Source organism: Delphinus delphis, chromosome X, assembly GCF_949987515.2.
Source record: "Delphinus delphis chromosome X, mDelDel1.2, whole genome shotgun sequence".
In the NCBI taxonomy this organism is placed as follows: Eukaryota; Metazoa; Chordata; class Mammalia; order Artiodactyla; family Delphinidae; genus Delphinus; species Delphinus delphis.
Genome location: NC_082704.1, coordinates 78,759,493 through 78,771,889, shown reverse-complemented (window position 1 = coordinate 78,771,889; position 12,397 = coordinate 78,759,493). Strand labels below are relative to the sequence as shown.

General features: G+C 41.2%; 1 protein-coding gene across 1 annotated transcript; it reads right to left on the bottom strand.

The window, feature by feature from the left end:
- Positions 1–1,495: 1,495 nt before the first annotated feature.
- Positions 1,496–2,355, bottom strand: LOC132417800 (spindlin-2). The gene has a single exon (XM_060001595.1). The coding sequence runs from the start codon at positions 2,353–2,355 to the stop codon at positions 1,579–1,581; it is 777 nt and encodes a 258-aa protein (XP_059857578.1). The 3' UTR covers positions 1,496–1,578.
- Positions 2,356–12,397: the final 10,042 nt, after the last annotated feature.

Genomic DNA, 12,397 nt, shown 5'->3' with positions numbered 1-12,397 from the left:
GCCAGGAAATAGAGCTGCACAAATTTCCATCACAGCTCCCCGTGTGCGTGAAGTGGGCAAGACTGGTCAGGAGGTACCTGTGAAATGCCAGTAGCCAATGGCTTTGTTGGGATATAACCAGAATGGGGCTTCTGGAGGCAGCAGACCTCCATCTGGTGAAGCATTGGGTGAAGTCACCTGTGATTTCAGGCAACTGCTGAGAGAAGCATGGACAGTCAAGTATTCCCCACACCCGGGAGAGAAACATTAAGCTCAATCCTCTGATGCTCCTCCTCTGTAAGGAGGCCAGGTATAGTCCAGGAGGAGGAAGAACAGTGAGGAGACTGCTGTACCTGGGTTTAGCAAGTTTCCATTTTTCTGGATAAAATGCTTTCCAAATGCAAGGTGGCACATCTCTTAAGTTCTGAGCACCCCACTGACCTGTTCCCCTCAAGAATCGTTTATTCAGTGTAGGCGAAGGGAACCAAGACCTTCAGGTCTGAGATTTACTGCTCTTGGGTCCTCTGGAAAATACGAGGAAGCTGCCCACAGGCCCCTGCTTATGGAGTGCCATGTTAGTGTGTTTAGGCTGAGGGTTTGGGTTCTGCTCAGCGGGTGTGGCATGAACTCCCTGATATTATAAAAGGCTTTTAGGTATAAACTTGGCTCCTGCTTAACTCTTGAGACATTCCTGTCAAAATGTCCTTCTAGGGAAGCTCCAGTCCATCTGGTTTCTTTGACTGTTGCCACCTCCTTTGGGCACAGAGCTAGGGAGGGCAATTTGGATACTGCCAGAAGTCCTATTTTTCCTTGGGTCTTCCCATCTCTCATGGACCACACTTCCCATATCTTGTTGTCTGTATTCTCACTCCCTCTGTCAGTCTTTCATCTTAGAATTCCTCTTTCCTCGATGTCCCTCCCCTTCTGGCCCCTCACTCATGCATAGAACTCCATTTGAGTATCATTTTAGCCTCTCCCCAGATCTCTGCCAACTTCATCTTTCTCTCCCTTGCTCTGGATCTCTTCTAAACGTCCTTGTGTCCCTCTCTACTCAATTTATTCTGTCTGTTTTCCTCTAAGTCTCAAGATCTCACTCTCCCTCTGTTATTCTTCACCCCCTCCCAGTTGTGTGCCTCCCCCTCTTAGGTCATCCCGCCTGCTAGGGAGCCTCTCCATTTTTGACCCCTCCCCACCTCCTGCTAAGCAGCCACCTCCCCTTCTCCCTTCCCCCACAGCTCATCTCTAGTTCCTTCTCCTCCTCCCTCCCTAGACCAGACCAGCTAAGTCCTATTCCATTTTTAGATGACTGATTATGATACTAGCTGATCTTTATTCACAGTCTGAATTTACAGCTGTTCCTTCCTTTCATGCCCCATCCACCAAACACACCCAAACGTTTCAACATGACAAATTCCTTACACACAGCGTGTCATGGCCACATAAATTTGTATTTTTCAGGACAAAACAACAGTTATGCTGGCAAAGATGTCAGATTAACAGGGACCCTAAAGCTTTCAATACACTGAAAAGTAACATTATTTTGCATGTCTACAAAGTACACATTTGTTTTCACAAATGTGGCAAAGTTTACCCTAACAGTTAGGACTTTTTCACCAAATCATAGACATAGATATGGAAATCATCATCAAACTTGATGAAATACACAGAGGGTTTGGCTTCCACTTGGTGAATGACCATGCCGATCCGTTTGGAGCCATCTTCTTTGGTATATTCCACATGTTTACCTATCAGGCCATCTACAACTCCTCCTGGCTCCCTCTCTGCTGGAGGAGACTCACCGGACTCTGGCATGATACGGAGGTCTCCTTCTTTATAATCATCTAGAAGCTGGTACATGTACAAGACAGGATCTTTCTCATAGGTAATATAAAACCAGGCTTTCATGATAGGTGCTTGGGCCAAGACCATTCCTCTCCATTCATCCTTAGAACCATGCTCACCCTCAAACATATGTTCCACAGCTTTACCAATTATGGTGTTTGCAAGGTGCACATCTCTGAGTCGAGATAATGGCACCTTATCAGGAAGGATTTTAAGCTTTAAAATCCTTTCATCTCTGTGAAGTTCCAGTCCGTAGACACAGTCAATTCCATCATATTTCACCAGATAAAGAGAAGGATTTATAGGCACCTGATCCAGAACGGTTCCTTTCCACTGGGTGATGGGCTCATCGCCTTCCTTCCATCCGTGTGAAATTCTGCAGCCCACGATTTTCCTGCGGGGCTGGGAGGAAGGTCTGCCTCTCTGCTTCTTTTGAGAAGTCTTTTTCTTCCTCATACTTTCAGACCCTTTGTGGCCATCGACAATTTCCCTGGTTTGCTGCCCTGCAGCTGCCTTTTTGTGAGGGGTCTTCATACCTGCAGGGGGAGGAAGAGGCTAGGGAGAAACATTTAGTGTACTATAGTGTGAGGTTTTTTTCTCTGCATTGCAAATTCCCTGGGCACCAGGTATATGTATTACAGCCCAAGTTATTCATGTGTGCAGCAGGGATGCTGGCTATCAAAATGCTATTCGATGCTTGCCAACATTGTCCTCCCTCCAAACTTATTTGGCTGTGCTGGAGGGTTGGAGTGGTGATGGTTTTGGTGGTTGAGGCCCCAGCATGAGGGAGCAGGCTCCTTTGGCTAATGCCTTATCCTGTTAGCATACTGCGGTCCCCACACCAGGCACAGATATTCACCGTTTATTAGCTCCCACCCTGTCTCTCCATTTGCACTTACATAGTCTCCTTTTCCCCTGCTCATTGTCGTCTGCTCTTCATCTGTTTTGCCTCCCATCCCCATGGCTTCTGCTTGTTGTTCACCTCTCCTTCGTATCTCTTCCTGGTCATCTCCATTTTGCTGTTGGGTGCCCAGAACAAATCTATTTCTCTTTCTGGGGCCACCTTTGTATACCATCCAGGTGCTCTTTGGCTCCCCCTACCCCCACCCTCCCGTCCCCAAATCACCCTTGTCAGTCTCCCTCATCTCCTGTCCCAGCACACACCCCAATCTTCCCTCCTGGCATCCACCAACCCTCATCCTCCGATTCTCTAGTCCAGCGCCCACCTCCCCAATTCCGGGGATCGCAGGCCTCACGTGTCCAAATCGGACACCTCACTGCTGCCTCCGCTGTGAACCCGTGGTGAAAGAGAATCAGCAGGCGACGAGTTCGGAGTTTGCAAGAGCTGGGAGGGGAGGATCCTTAGGCGACGAGCGTGTCTAGGAGGACAGCAGGCCAGGAGAAAAGGATGGCAGCAGTGTCTCCAACACCGGGCTCGCGGGCCCTCCACCTCCTTGTTGGCGGTGACGGCCCCTCTGCCACATCGGGATCCCAGAAGCCGCTGCCGCAGCCGCAGTCTCCTCCCTCTTACCACCGTCGCGCAGCTTCCTGCCAGGAGAGAGGCCTCCCCTTCCTGCCAAACACTGCCACCCTCCCCGCCCCCGCCACTCTCAAGCCCACCTCTGCCCTGGGTCTGGGAGGAGTTTCTATCTCCCGCCCCCACCCCCTTTCCAAAATCTGGAGCCGCCTTTCCTTGCCCACAACTCCCCACCCCGACTGCTTTGCCCCCACTCTCAAGTTCAGGGCCCCCGTTTTCCCCACCCCTACCCCACCCCCACCTCAGTGTCCCTGCCCCATCTGCTTTCCATCTTCCAAGAATTCCCCTTTTCTTTTCCCCCTGTGCCCTTCGGATGTTATTCTCTATATACGGAAACCTGCCTTTCCTGCCATTTAAAGGGATTTGAGGTAGGACAGGAGAAATGCGCTTGTGCTTCGTCTGCCATCTTGACACAATCCAAGTAATTTTTACTGTCTGGTCATTTTCAGACTTTACTTCTTGAAGATTTTTTATTCCTTTTCTTCTTTTTTCTTTTTCACAGATTGCAAAAGAATTGCATGCACAATGTGGACACTGTAAAATTCAGAAAATTCACTTGAAGAAAATAATCCACCCTAAATCCACTGTAAATCTCATTCCGTAGGGCTTCAAGCAAAATATGAACACTCATTATTTCCCTAACCTTTTTTCTAAAATCTCTTAGAAATCTGTGGTCATTTTGCAAACTCAGGTCTTAATAATTCTTTGTAGCATCATTTTTATGGTATTTTGAAAATACAGTGTATACAGCAATATTACAAGTACTAAATACTCTCCATTAAAATTTTTACTTGTTTTTATTGAAGCATTTTAAAATAAAATATTGTCAATAAAATGTAATCCTTTATTCTATAACCCTGATCCTATTCCCTTCCTCCTCTCTAACGCTAACAATCATCATTCAAATTTTGCATATCCTAACCCTCTTTATATTTATATTCATACATATATTATTTACAAATGGATATTATTCATTTTGTTTTCCATAATTATTTTTAAAAATTTCATTATGAAGGATAATTAATTACTCTATACTGTGAGGGAAAGAGAATCATTCTCTTTCAATGGACCACACCTGATATTTCTGGAAGGTGGCTCTGAGTCCTTATGACCCAGGTATATATATATATACTGTGCAACTGATAAGAATATGACATCTCTACACTTTGTAAAACTAACCAATCATGTACTTAAACAACCTTATTTAGCAATTCCTTTTTAAAGTGTATGTATATGTCCACTCACATATATTCAAGAAAATGTTTGTTTTTTTTTTTTAAAAGACCTTTTAAGCAAGCCTGAAATAGAACTCTGATAAGTCTTGTAATCTAACTTGGTTCAGCTTTATTCTGAACATAAGTTTAAACATGTGTATGTTATTTTTCTGCATCTTGCTTTTATTACTCAATATTTTGTTTTTATTTATTTATTTATTTTTTTTTTTCGGGAGAATCTTTATTTTTATTTATTTATTTTAACATCTTTATTGGGGTATAATTGCTTTACAATGGTGTGTTAGTTTCTGCTTTATAACAAAGTGAATCAGTTATACATATACATATGTTCCCATATCTCTTCCCTCTTGCGTCTCCCTCCCTCCCACCCTCCCTATCCCACCCCTCCAGGCTGTCACAAAGCACCGAGCCAATACCCCTGTGCCATGCGGCTGCTTCCCACTAGCTATCTACCTTACTACGTTTGTTAGTGTGTATATGTCCATGACCCTCTATAACCCTGTCACAGCTCACCCTTGCCCCTCCCCATAACCTCAAGTCTGTTCTCTAGTAGGTCTCCGTCTTTATTCCTGCCTTACCACTAGGTTCTTCATGACATTTTTTTTTCTTAAATTCCATATATATGTGTTAGCATACGGTATTTGTCTTTTTCTTTCTGACTTACTTCACTCTGTATGACAGACTCTAGGTCTATCCATCTCATTACAAATAGCTCAATTTCGTTTCTTTATATGGCTGAGTAATATTCCATTGTATATATGTGCCACATCTTCTTTATCCATGCATCCGATGATGGGCACTTAGGTTGTTTCCATCTCTGGGCTACTGTAAATAGAGCTGCAATGAACATTTTGGTACATGACTCTTTTTAAATTATGGTTTTCTCAGGGTATATGCCCAGTAGTGGGATTGCTGGGTCATATGGTAGTTCTATTTGTAGCTTTTTAAGGAACCTCCATACTGTTCTCCATAGTGGCTGAACCCATTCACATTCCCACCAGCAGTGCAAGAGTGTTCCCTTTTCTCCACACCCTCTCTAGCATTTATTGTTTCTAGATTTTTTGATGATGGCCATTCTGACTGGTGTGAGATGATATCTCATTGTAGTTTTGATTTGCATTTCTCTAATGATTAATGATGTTGAGCATTCTTTCATGTGTTTGTTGGCAGTCTGTATATCTTCTTTGGAGAAATATCTATTTAGGTCTTCTGCCTATTTTTGGATTGGGTTGTTTGCTTTTTTGTTATTGAGCTGCATGAGCTGCTTGTAAATTTTGGAGATTAATCCTTTGTCATTTGCTTCATTTGCAAATATTTTCTCCCATTCTGAGGGTTGTCTTTTGGTCTTGTTTATGGTTTCCTTTGCTGTGCAAAAGCTTTGAAGTTTCATTAGGTCCCATTTGTTTATTTTTGTTTTTATTTCCATTACTCTAGGAGGTGGGTCAGAAAGGATCTTGCTGTGATTTATGTCATAGAGTGTTCTGCCTATGTTTTCCTCTAAGAGTTTGATAGTTTCTGGCCTTACATTTAGGTCTTTAATCCATTTTGAACTTATTTTTGTGTATGGTGTTAATGAGTGATCTAATCTCATACTTTTATATGTACCTGTCCAGTTTTCCCAGCACCACTTATTGAAGAAGCTGTCCTTTCTCCACTGTACATTCCTGCCACCTTTATCAAAGATAACGTGTCCATATGTGCATGGGTTTATCTCTGGGCTTTCTATCCTGTTCCATTGATCTATATTTCTGTTTTTGTGCCAGTACCATACTGTCTTGATTACTGTAGCTTTGTAGTACAGTCTGACGTCAGGGAGCCTGATTCCTCCAGCTCCTTTTTTCGTTCTCAAGATTGCTTTGGCTATTCGGGGTCTTTTGTGTTTCCATACAAATTGTGAAATTTTTTGTTCTTGTTCTGTGAAAAATGCCAGTGGTAGTGTGATAGGGATTGCATTGAATCTATAGATTGCTTTGGGTCGTAGAGTCATTTTCACAATGTTGATTCTTCCAATCCAAGAACATGGTATATCTTTCCATCTATTTGTATCATCTTTAATTTCTTTCATCAGTGTCTTATAATTTTCTGCATACAGGCCTTTTGTCTCCTTAGGTAGGTTTATTCCTAGGTATTTTATTCTTTTTGTTGCAACGGTAAATGGGAGTGTTTTCTTGATTTCACTTTCAGATTTTTCATCATTAGTATATAGGAATGCCAGAGATTTCTGTGCATTAATTTTGTATCCTGCCACTTTACCAAATTCATTGATTACCTCTAGTAGTTTTCTGGGAGCATCTTTAGGATTCTCTATGTATAGGATCATGTCATCTGCAAACAGTGACAGCTTTACTTCTTCTTTTCCGATTTGGATTCCTTTTATTTCCTTTTCTTCTCTGATTGCTGTGGCTAAAACTTCCAAAACTATGTTGAGTAAGAGTGGTGAGAGTGGGCAACCTTGTCTTGTTCCTGATCTTAGTGGAAATTCTTTCAGTTTTTCACCATTGAGGATGATGTTTGCTGTGGGCTTGTCATATATGGCCTTTATTATGTTGAGGAAAGTTCCCTCTATGCCTACTTTCTGCAGGGTTTTTATCATAAATCAGTGTTGAATTTTGTCAAAAGCTTTCTCTGCATCTATTGAGATGATCATATGGTTTTTCTCCTTCAATTTGTTAATATGGTTTATCACATTGATAGATTTGCGTATATTGAAGAATCCTTGCATTTCTGGAATAAATCCCACTTGATCATGGTGTATGATCCTTTTAATGTGCTGTTGGATTCTGTTTGCTAGTATTTTGTTGAGGATTTTTGCATCTATGTTCATCAGTGATATTGGCCTGTAGTTTTCTTTCTTTGATTAAAGTAAAAAAACGGACGGATAGCACCCTCGGACAATTGGTGGAAGCAAAGCTATACAGACAAAATCTCACACAGAAGCATACACATACACACTCACAAAAAAAGGATAAGGGGAAAAAATCATAAATCTTGCTCTCAAAGTCCACCTCCTCAATTTGGGATGATTCGTTGTCTATTCATACATTCCACAGATGCAGGGTACTTCAGATTGATTGTGAAGCTTTAATCCGCTGCTTTTGAGGCTGCTGGGAGAGATTTCCCTTTCTCTTCTTTGTTCTCACAGCTCCCAGGGGCTCAGCTTTGGATTTGGCCCCGCCTCTGCGTGTAGGTCGCTGGAGGACGTCTGTGTTTCGCTCAGACAGGACGGGGTTAAAGGAGCAGCTGATTCGGGGGCTCTGGCTCACTCAGGCCTGGGGTAGGGAGGGGCACGGAATGTGGGGCGAGCCTGCGGCGGCAGAGGCCGGCGTGACGTTGCACCAGCCTCAGGCGCAGTGTGCGTTCTCCCTGGGGAGTTGTACCTGGTTCACGGGACCCTGGCAGTGGCGTGCTGCACAGGCTCCCGGGTGGGGAGGTGTGGATAGTGACCTGTGCTCGCACACGGGCTTCTTGGTGGCGGCATCAGCAGCCTTAGCGTCTCATACCTGTCTCTGGGGTCCGCACTTTTAGCCGCAGCTCGCGCCTGTCTCTTGAGCGCCTTTAAGCAGCGTTCTTAATCCCCTCTCCTCACGCACCAGGAAACAAAGAGGGAAAAAAAAGTTTCTTGCCTCTTCGGTGGGTCCAGAATTTTCCCCGGACTCCCTTCCGGCCAGCCGTGGCACACTAACCCCTTGCAGGCTGTGTTCACGCTGCCAACCCCAGTCTTCTCCCAGCGCTCTGACCGAAGCCGGAGCATCAGCTCCCAGCTCCGCCCGCTCCCGCAGGCGAGCAGACAAGCCTTTCGGGCTGGTGAGTGCTGGTCAGCACCGATCCTCTGTGCGGGAATCTCTCCACTTTGCCCCCCGCACCACTGTTACTGTGCTCTCCTCCGCGGCTCCGAAGCTTTCCCCCTCCACCACCCGCAGTCTCCGCCCGCGAAGGTGCTTGCTAGTGTGTGGAAACCTTTCCTCCTTCACAGCTCCCTCCCACTGGTGCAGGTCCTGTCCCTATCCTTTTGTCTCTGTTTATTCTTTTTTCTTTTGCCCTACCCAGGTACGTGGGGGTTTCTTGCTTTTTTGAGGTCTGAGGTCTTCTGCCAGCGTTCAGTAGATGTTCTGTAGGAGTTGTTCCACGTGTAGATGTATTTCTGGTGTATCAAGCATAGACGGAGGACAAGCCTCAGCAGCCCTCTGCAAAGGGAGGTCCTTGTGAGCCCTCCGTGATCTTGTTTCTTAATAGCCAGATCACATACATCAGACAAAACCTATAACGGCTCCTCATTTCACTCATAAGAAAAGTCAAAGTACTTAGGGTTTCTTACAAGACTATATATGGTCCAACTCTTTTTTCCCTACTCTGTTATCTTTCTGATAACACTACCACTCTCACTACCATGATGCTGAAGTATATAAAATTTCTGTGTTCATAGGTCAGAATACATTGAATATCAGCAGTTCCAAAAGGTTCAAACTATCATCTAACTGTGCTCCTTCCACACTGGAATCATTGGTACTCCTTGAACAAACAAAATGTTCTCTTACATTCAGGCTGTTGTGTTTGCATTCCTTCTCATTTAATGTCCTTTTTCACTACCTTAATTTCTCTACTCATCATAGTCACAATGAGAGCCACATTGAGGACTTCGTTTAAAATTCTTGTCTCAATGCTCCGAATCCTTTTTATTTTGCTCGACTCTTTCTCACACTATTTGTACTAATTAATATATGCTTACTTCTTCTACAAATACCATCCAAACCTTAGTAGTGCAATATAAAAAATAATTTCTTACACGTGAAACAGTACAATGCAGGCATTTCTGGTCAGTAGGCAGCTTTCCTAGAATTGGTAATTCAGAGAACAAAGCACCTTGATCTCTTCAAACCTAGCCATTTTCTCTGACTTCATGATCCTCAGCCAGATCTTATCCAGCTGGCCATCAAACAAAGAATGAGAAAGAGTTTACTAGAGTGGTGCTGTCTAATAGAAATATTAAGATAAGTCATATGTGCAAGGGAGCCAAGAATACTCAATGGAGAAAAGATTGTCTCTTCAATAAATTGTGCTTGGAAAACTGGATATTCACATGCAAAAGAATGAAAATGAACCCCTATCTTACACTATTAATAAAAATTAACTCAAAATGGATTAATGACTTAAATGAGACATGTGAAGCCATAAAATTTCTAGAAGAAAACACAGGGAGAAACTTCCTTGACATCGGTCTTGGCAATGATTTTTTTGGATATGACACCCAAAGCACAAGCAGCAAAAACAAAAATCAAGTGGGACTACATCAAACTAAACAGGAAAACACTTGAGAAAGAAAAACGGAGCTGGAGGAATCAGGCTTCCTGACTTCAGACACATATGTATTTTAAAATTTGTCAATTATCACATTAAAAAGCGAAAGAAAATACGTAAAAAGTAATTTTAGTAATGCACTTTACCCAACATGCTCCTAAAATTATAACTTCAACATACAATCAATATAAAGATTATTAATGAGATAGTTAAATTTATTTTCATACAAAGTCTTCAGAATCTAGCGTGTATGTTGCACTTACAGCACATCTCAATTCAGACTATCCATTTTCCATGTGCTCAATAGCCATATGTGGCTAAAGACAATCATACTGGATGGCATAGTTCTAGCCATTTATGGGGTAGGTCTTTAAATTGTACCTATAATTTTTACCAAAATTCCATATGGCCAGAACTCAAAGTCCAAATCTTACTGGAAGGGATTTAGGAAATGCAAATTAGCTAAAAACTCCAGAAAAAGAGGAGAAAAACCTGTACTGATGAGCATAACAACATCTGTCACAGTATTAAGTAGGGCAAAATATTGAATCCTTCATAGTTCTTGAGAGAGGTGTATTTTTCTCTCCCATTTATTTACTTATTCAAACATTTATTAACAGTATGGACTCAGATATTTATTGAATTATCTGGGTAGTAACTAAGTACCATATTTATATTACTGTTCAATTTTTTTCCACTGTGACAATTGGGAACATGTTCAGGTTGATTCTTGTGTTCTTACTTCCTTATCCAGAAGTCAGAAACCTGGGTCCCATTATCTGCAATATAGTATTTGTTCAACCTGTTCCACATGTAAAGTAGTTTCAGAATTTCTAATCTATGCCCATGTAAGAAACAAGTTTACCAACTTACCAATTTAAATACAGTGTTGGTGTTAGTGTACAGTTCTCTTTGTCTCTAGCCTCACTATCAGATAAGATAGTTTTCCAAAGTCAATAATTACAGAGTCATTTTCTTCCCCATCCCTTTCAGTGTGCTTATGGCATTCATTTGTAATATAGTTGCATTTATTTGTCTCTGTCTGTATCTTTCGTTCTCCTGATATTCTAGTTGTTTTATTTCAGTTTGCATACAGTAAAGTTTTTTCTTTTTGGTGTACAGTTTTAAGAGTTTGACAAATGCATGAAATATGTCCATTATCATAGTACCACAAAGAACAGTTCCACCAACTTTAAAATTTTCTTCATATTGTCTCTTTGTAATCAACACCTTCTCTCACGTCCAATCACTGGCAACCACTCGTCCCTATATTCTTTACCTTTTCCACAAGGTCTTTGTAAACAGAATCATACATTATGTAGCATTTGGGGTCTGGCTTCTTTCACTTAGCAAAATATACTTAAGTTTGATTCATGATATATGTGAATCAGTAGTTCATTCCTTTTATTTCTGAGTAGTATTCCATCATATGGATATATCACAGTTTGTTTATTCATTTACATTTTGATGGGCATTTGAGTTATTTCCAGTTGTTGGCATTTAGGAATAAAGGTGTTATAAACATCTGAGTGCAGGGGTTTTGTTTGTGGATATTAGTTTTTTGGATTTTTTTACTTGGATAAATAGATAGGATTGGGGTTGTTGTATTGTGTGGTAAGTGTATATTTAACTGCATAAAAAACAGCTTATGAAGTTTTCCAAAGTAGTTTTATCATTTTGCATCCCTACCAGCAAAGTACAAGAGTTTCATTCGGTCTGCATCCTCATCAGCATTTGGTATTGTCAGAATTTCTTATTTTAACCACATTCATAGGTGTGCAGTGACCAGCTGCATTGTGGTCTTAATTTTTGTATTTCCCTAATGATTAATAATGGTGAATATCTTTTCATAAGTTTATTTGTCATTGTTATATTTTCTTTCGTAAAGTGTCTTGTCTGAATATTTGCCTTTTTAAATACTAGGTTTTTGTGTTCTCATTGTAGTTTTGAGAGTTTTTATCTATGTGATTTGTAAATATTTTTCTCCCTGTTTGTGGCTAATCCTTTCCATCTCTTTTAAGTGTTCTTCAAAGAGCAAAAGTTTTTAATTATAATGAAGTCCAATTAATTTTTTTCTTTTATGGATTGTGTTTTTGGTTTTATATCTAAAACTCTTTGTAAAACCAAGGTAGATTTTCTCCAGTGTTTTCTTCTGTAAGTTTTAGAGTTTTACATTTTACATTTAGATCTATGACCCATTTTGAGTTAACTTTTGTTTAAGGTATAAGACATGTGCTGAGGTTCTTTTTTTTTTCTTTTTTTGCATATGGTTGTCTAGTTTTTCAGCACCATTTGTTAAAAAGACTCTCCATTCTTCATTGAATTGCTTTTGTCCCTTTTTTCAAAAATCAATTGATTATATTTGTGTGCATCTATTTTGGCCATTTCTATACTGTTTCATTGAACAAGTTTTCTAACTTTTCACTAGCAACCAACTCACTTTCCCAACCTTACTAAAATATGATTGACTAAAGCATGGTACATGTGCAATGTGATTTTTTAAAGGTGT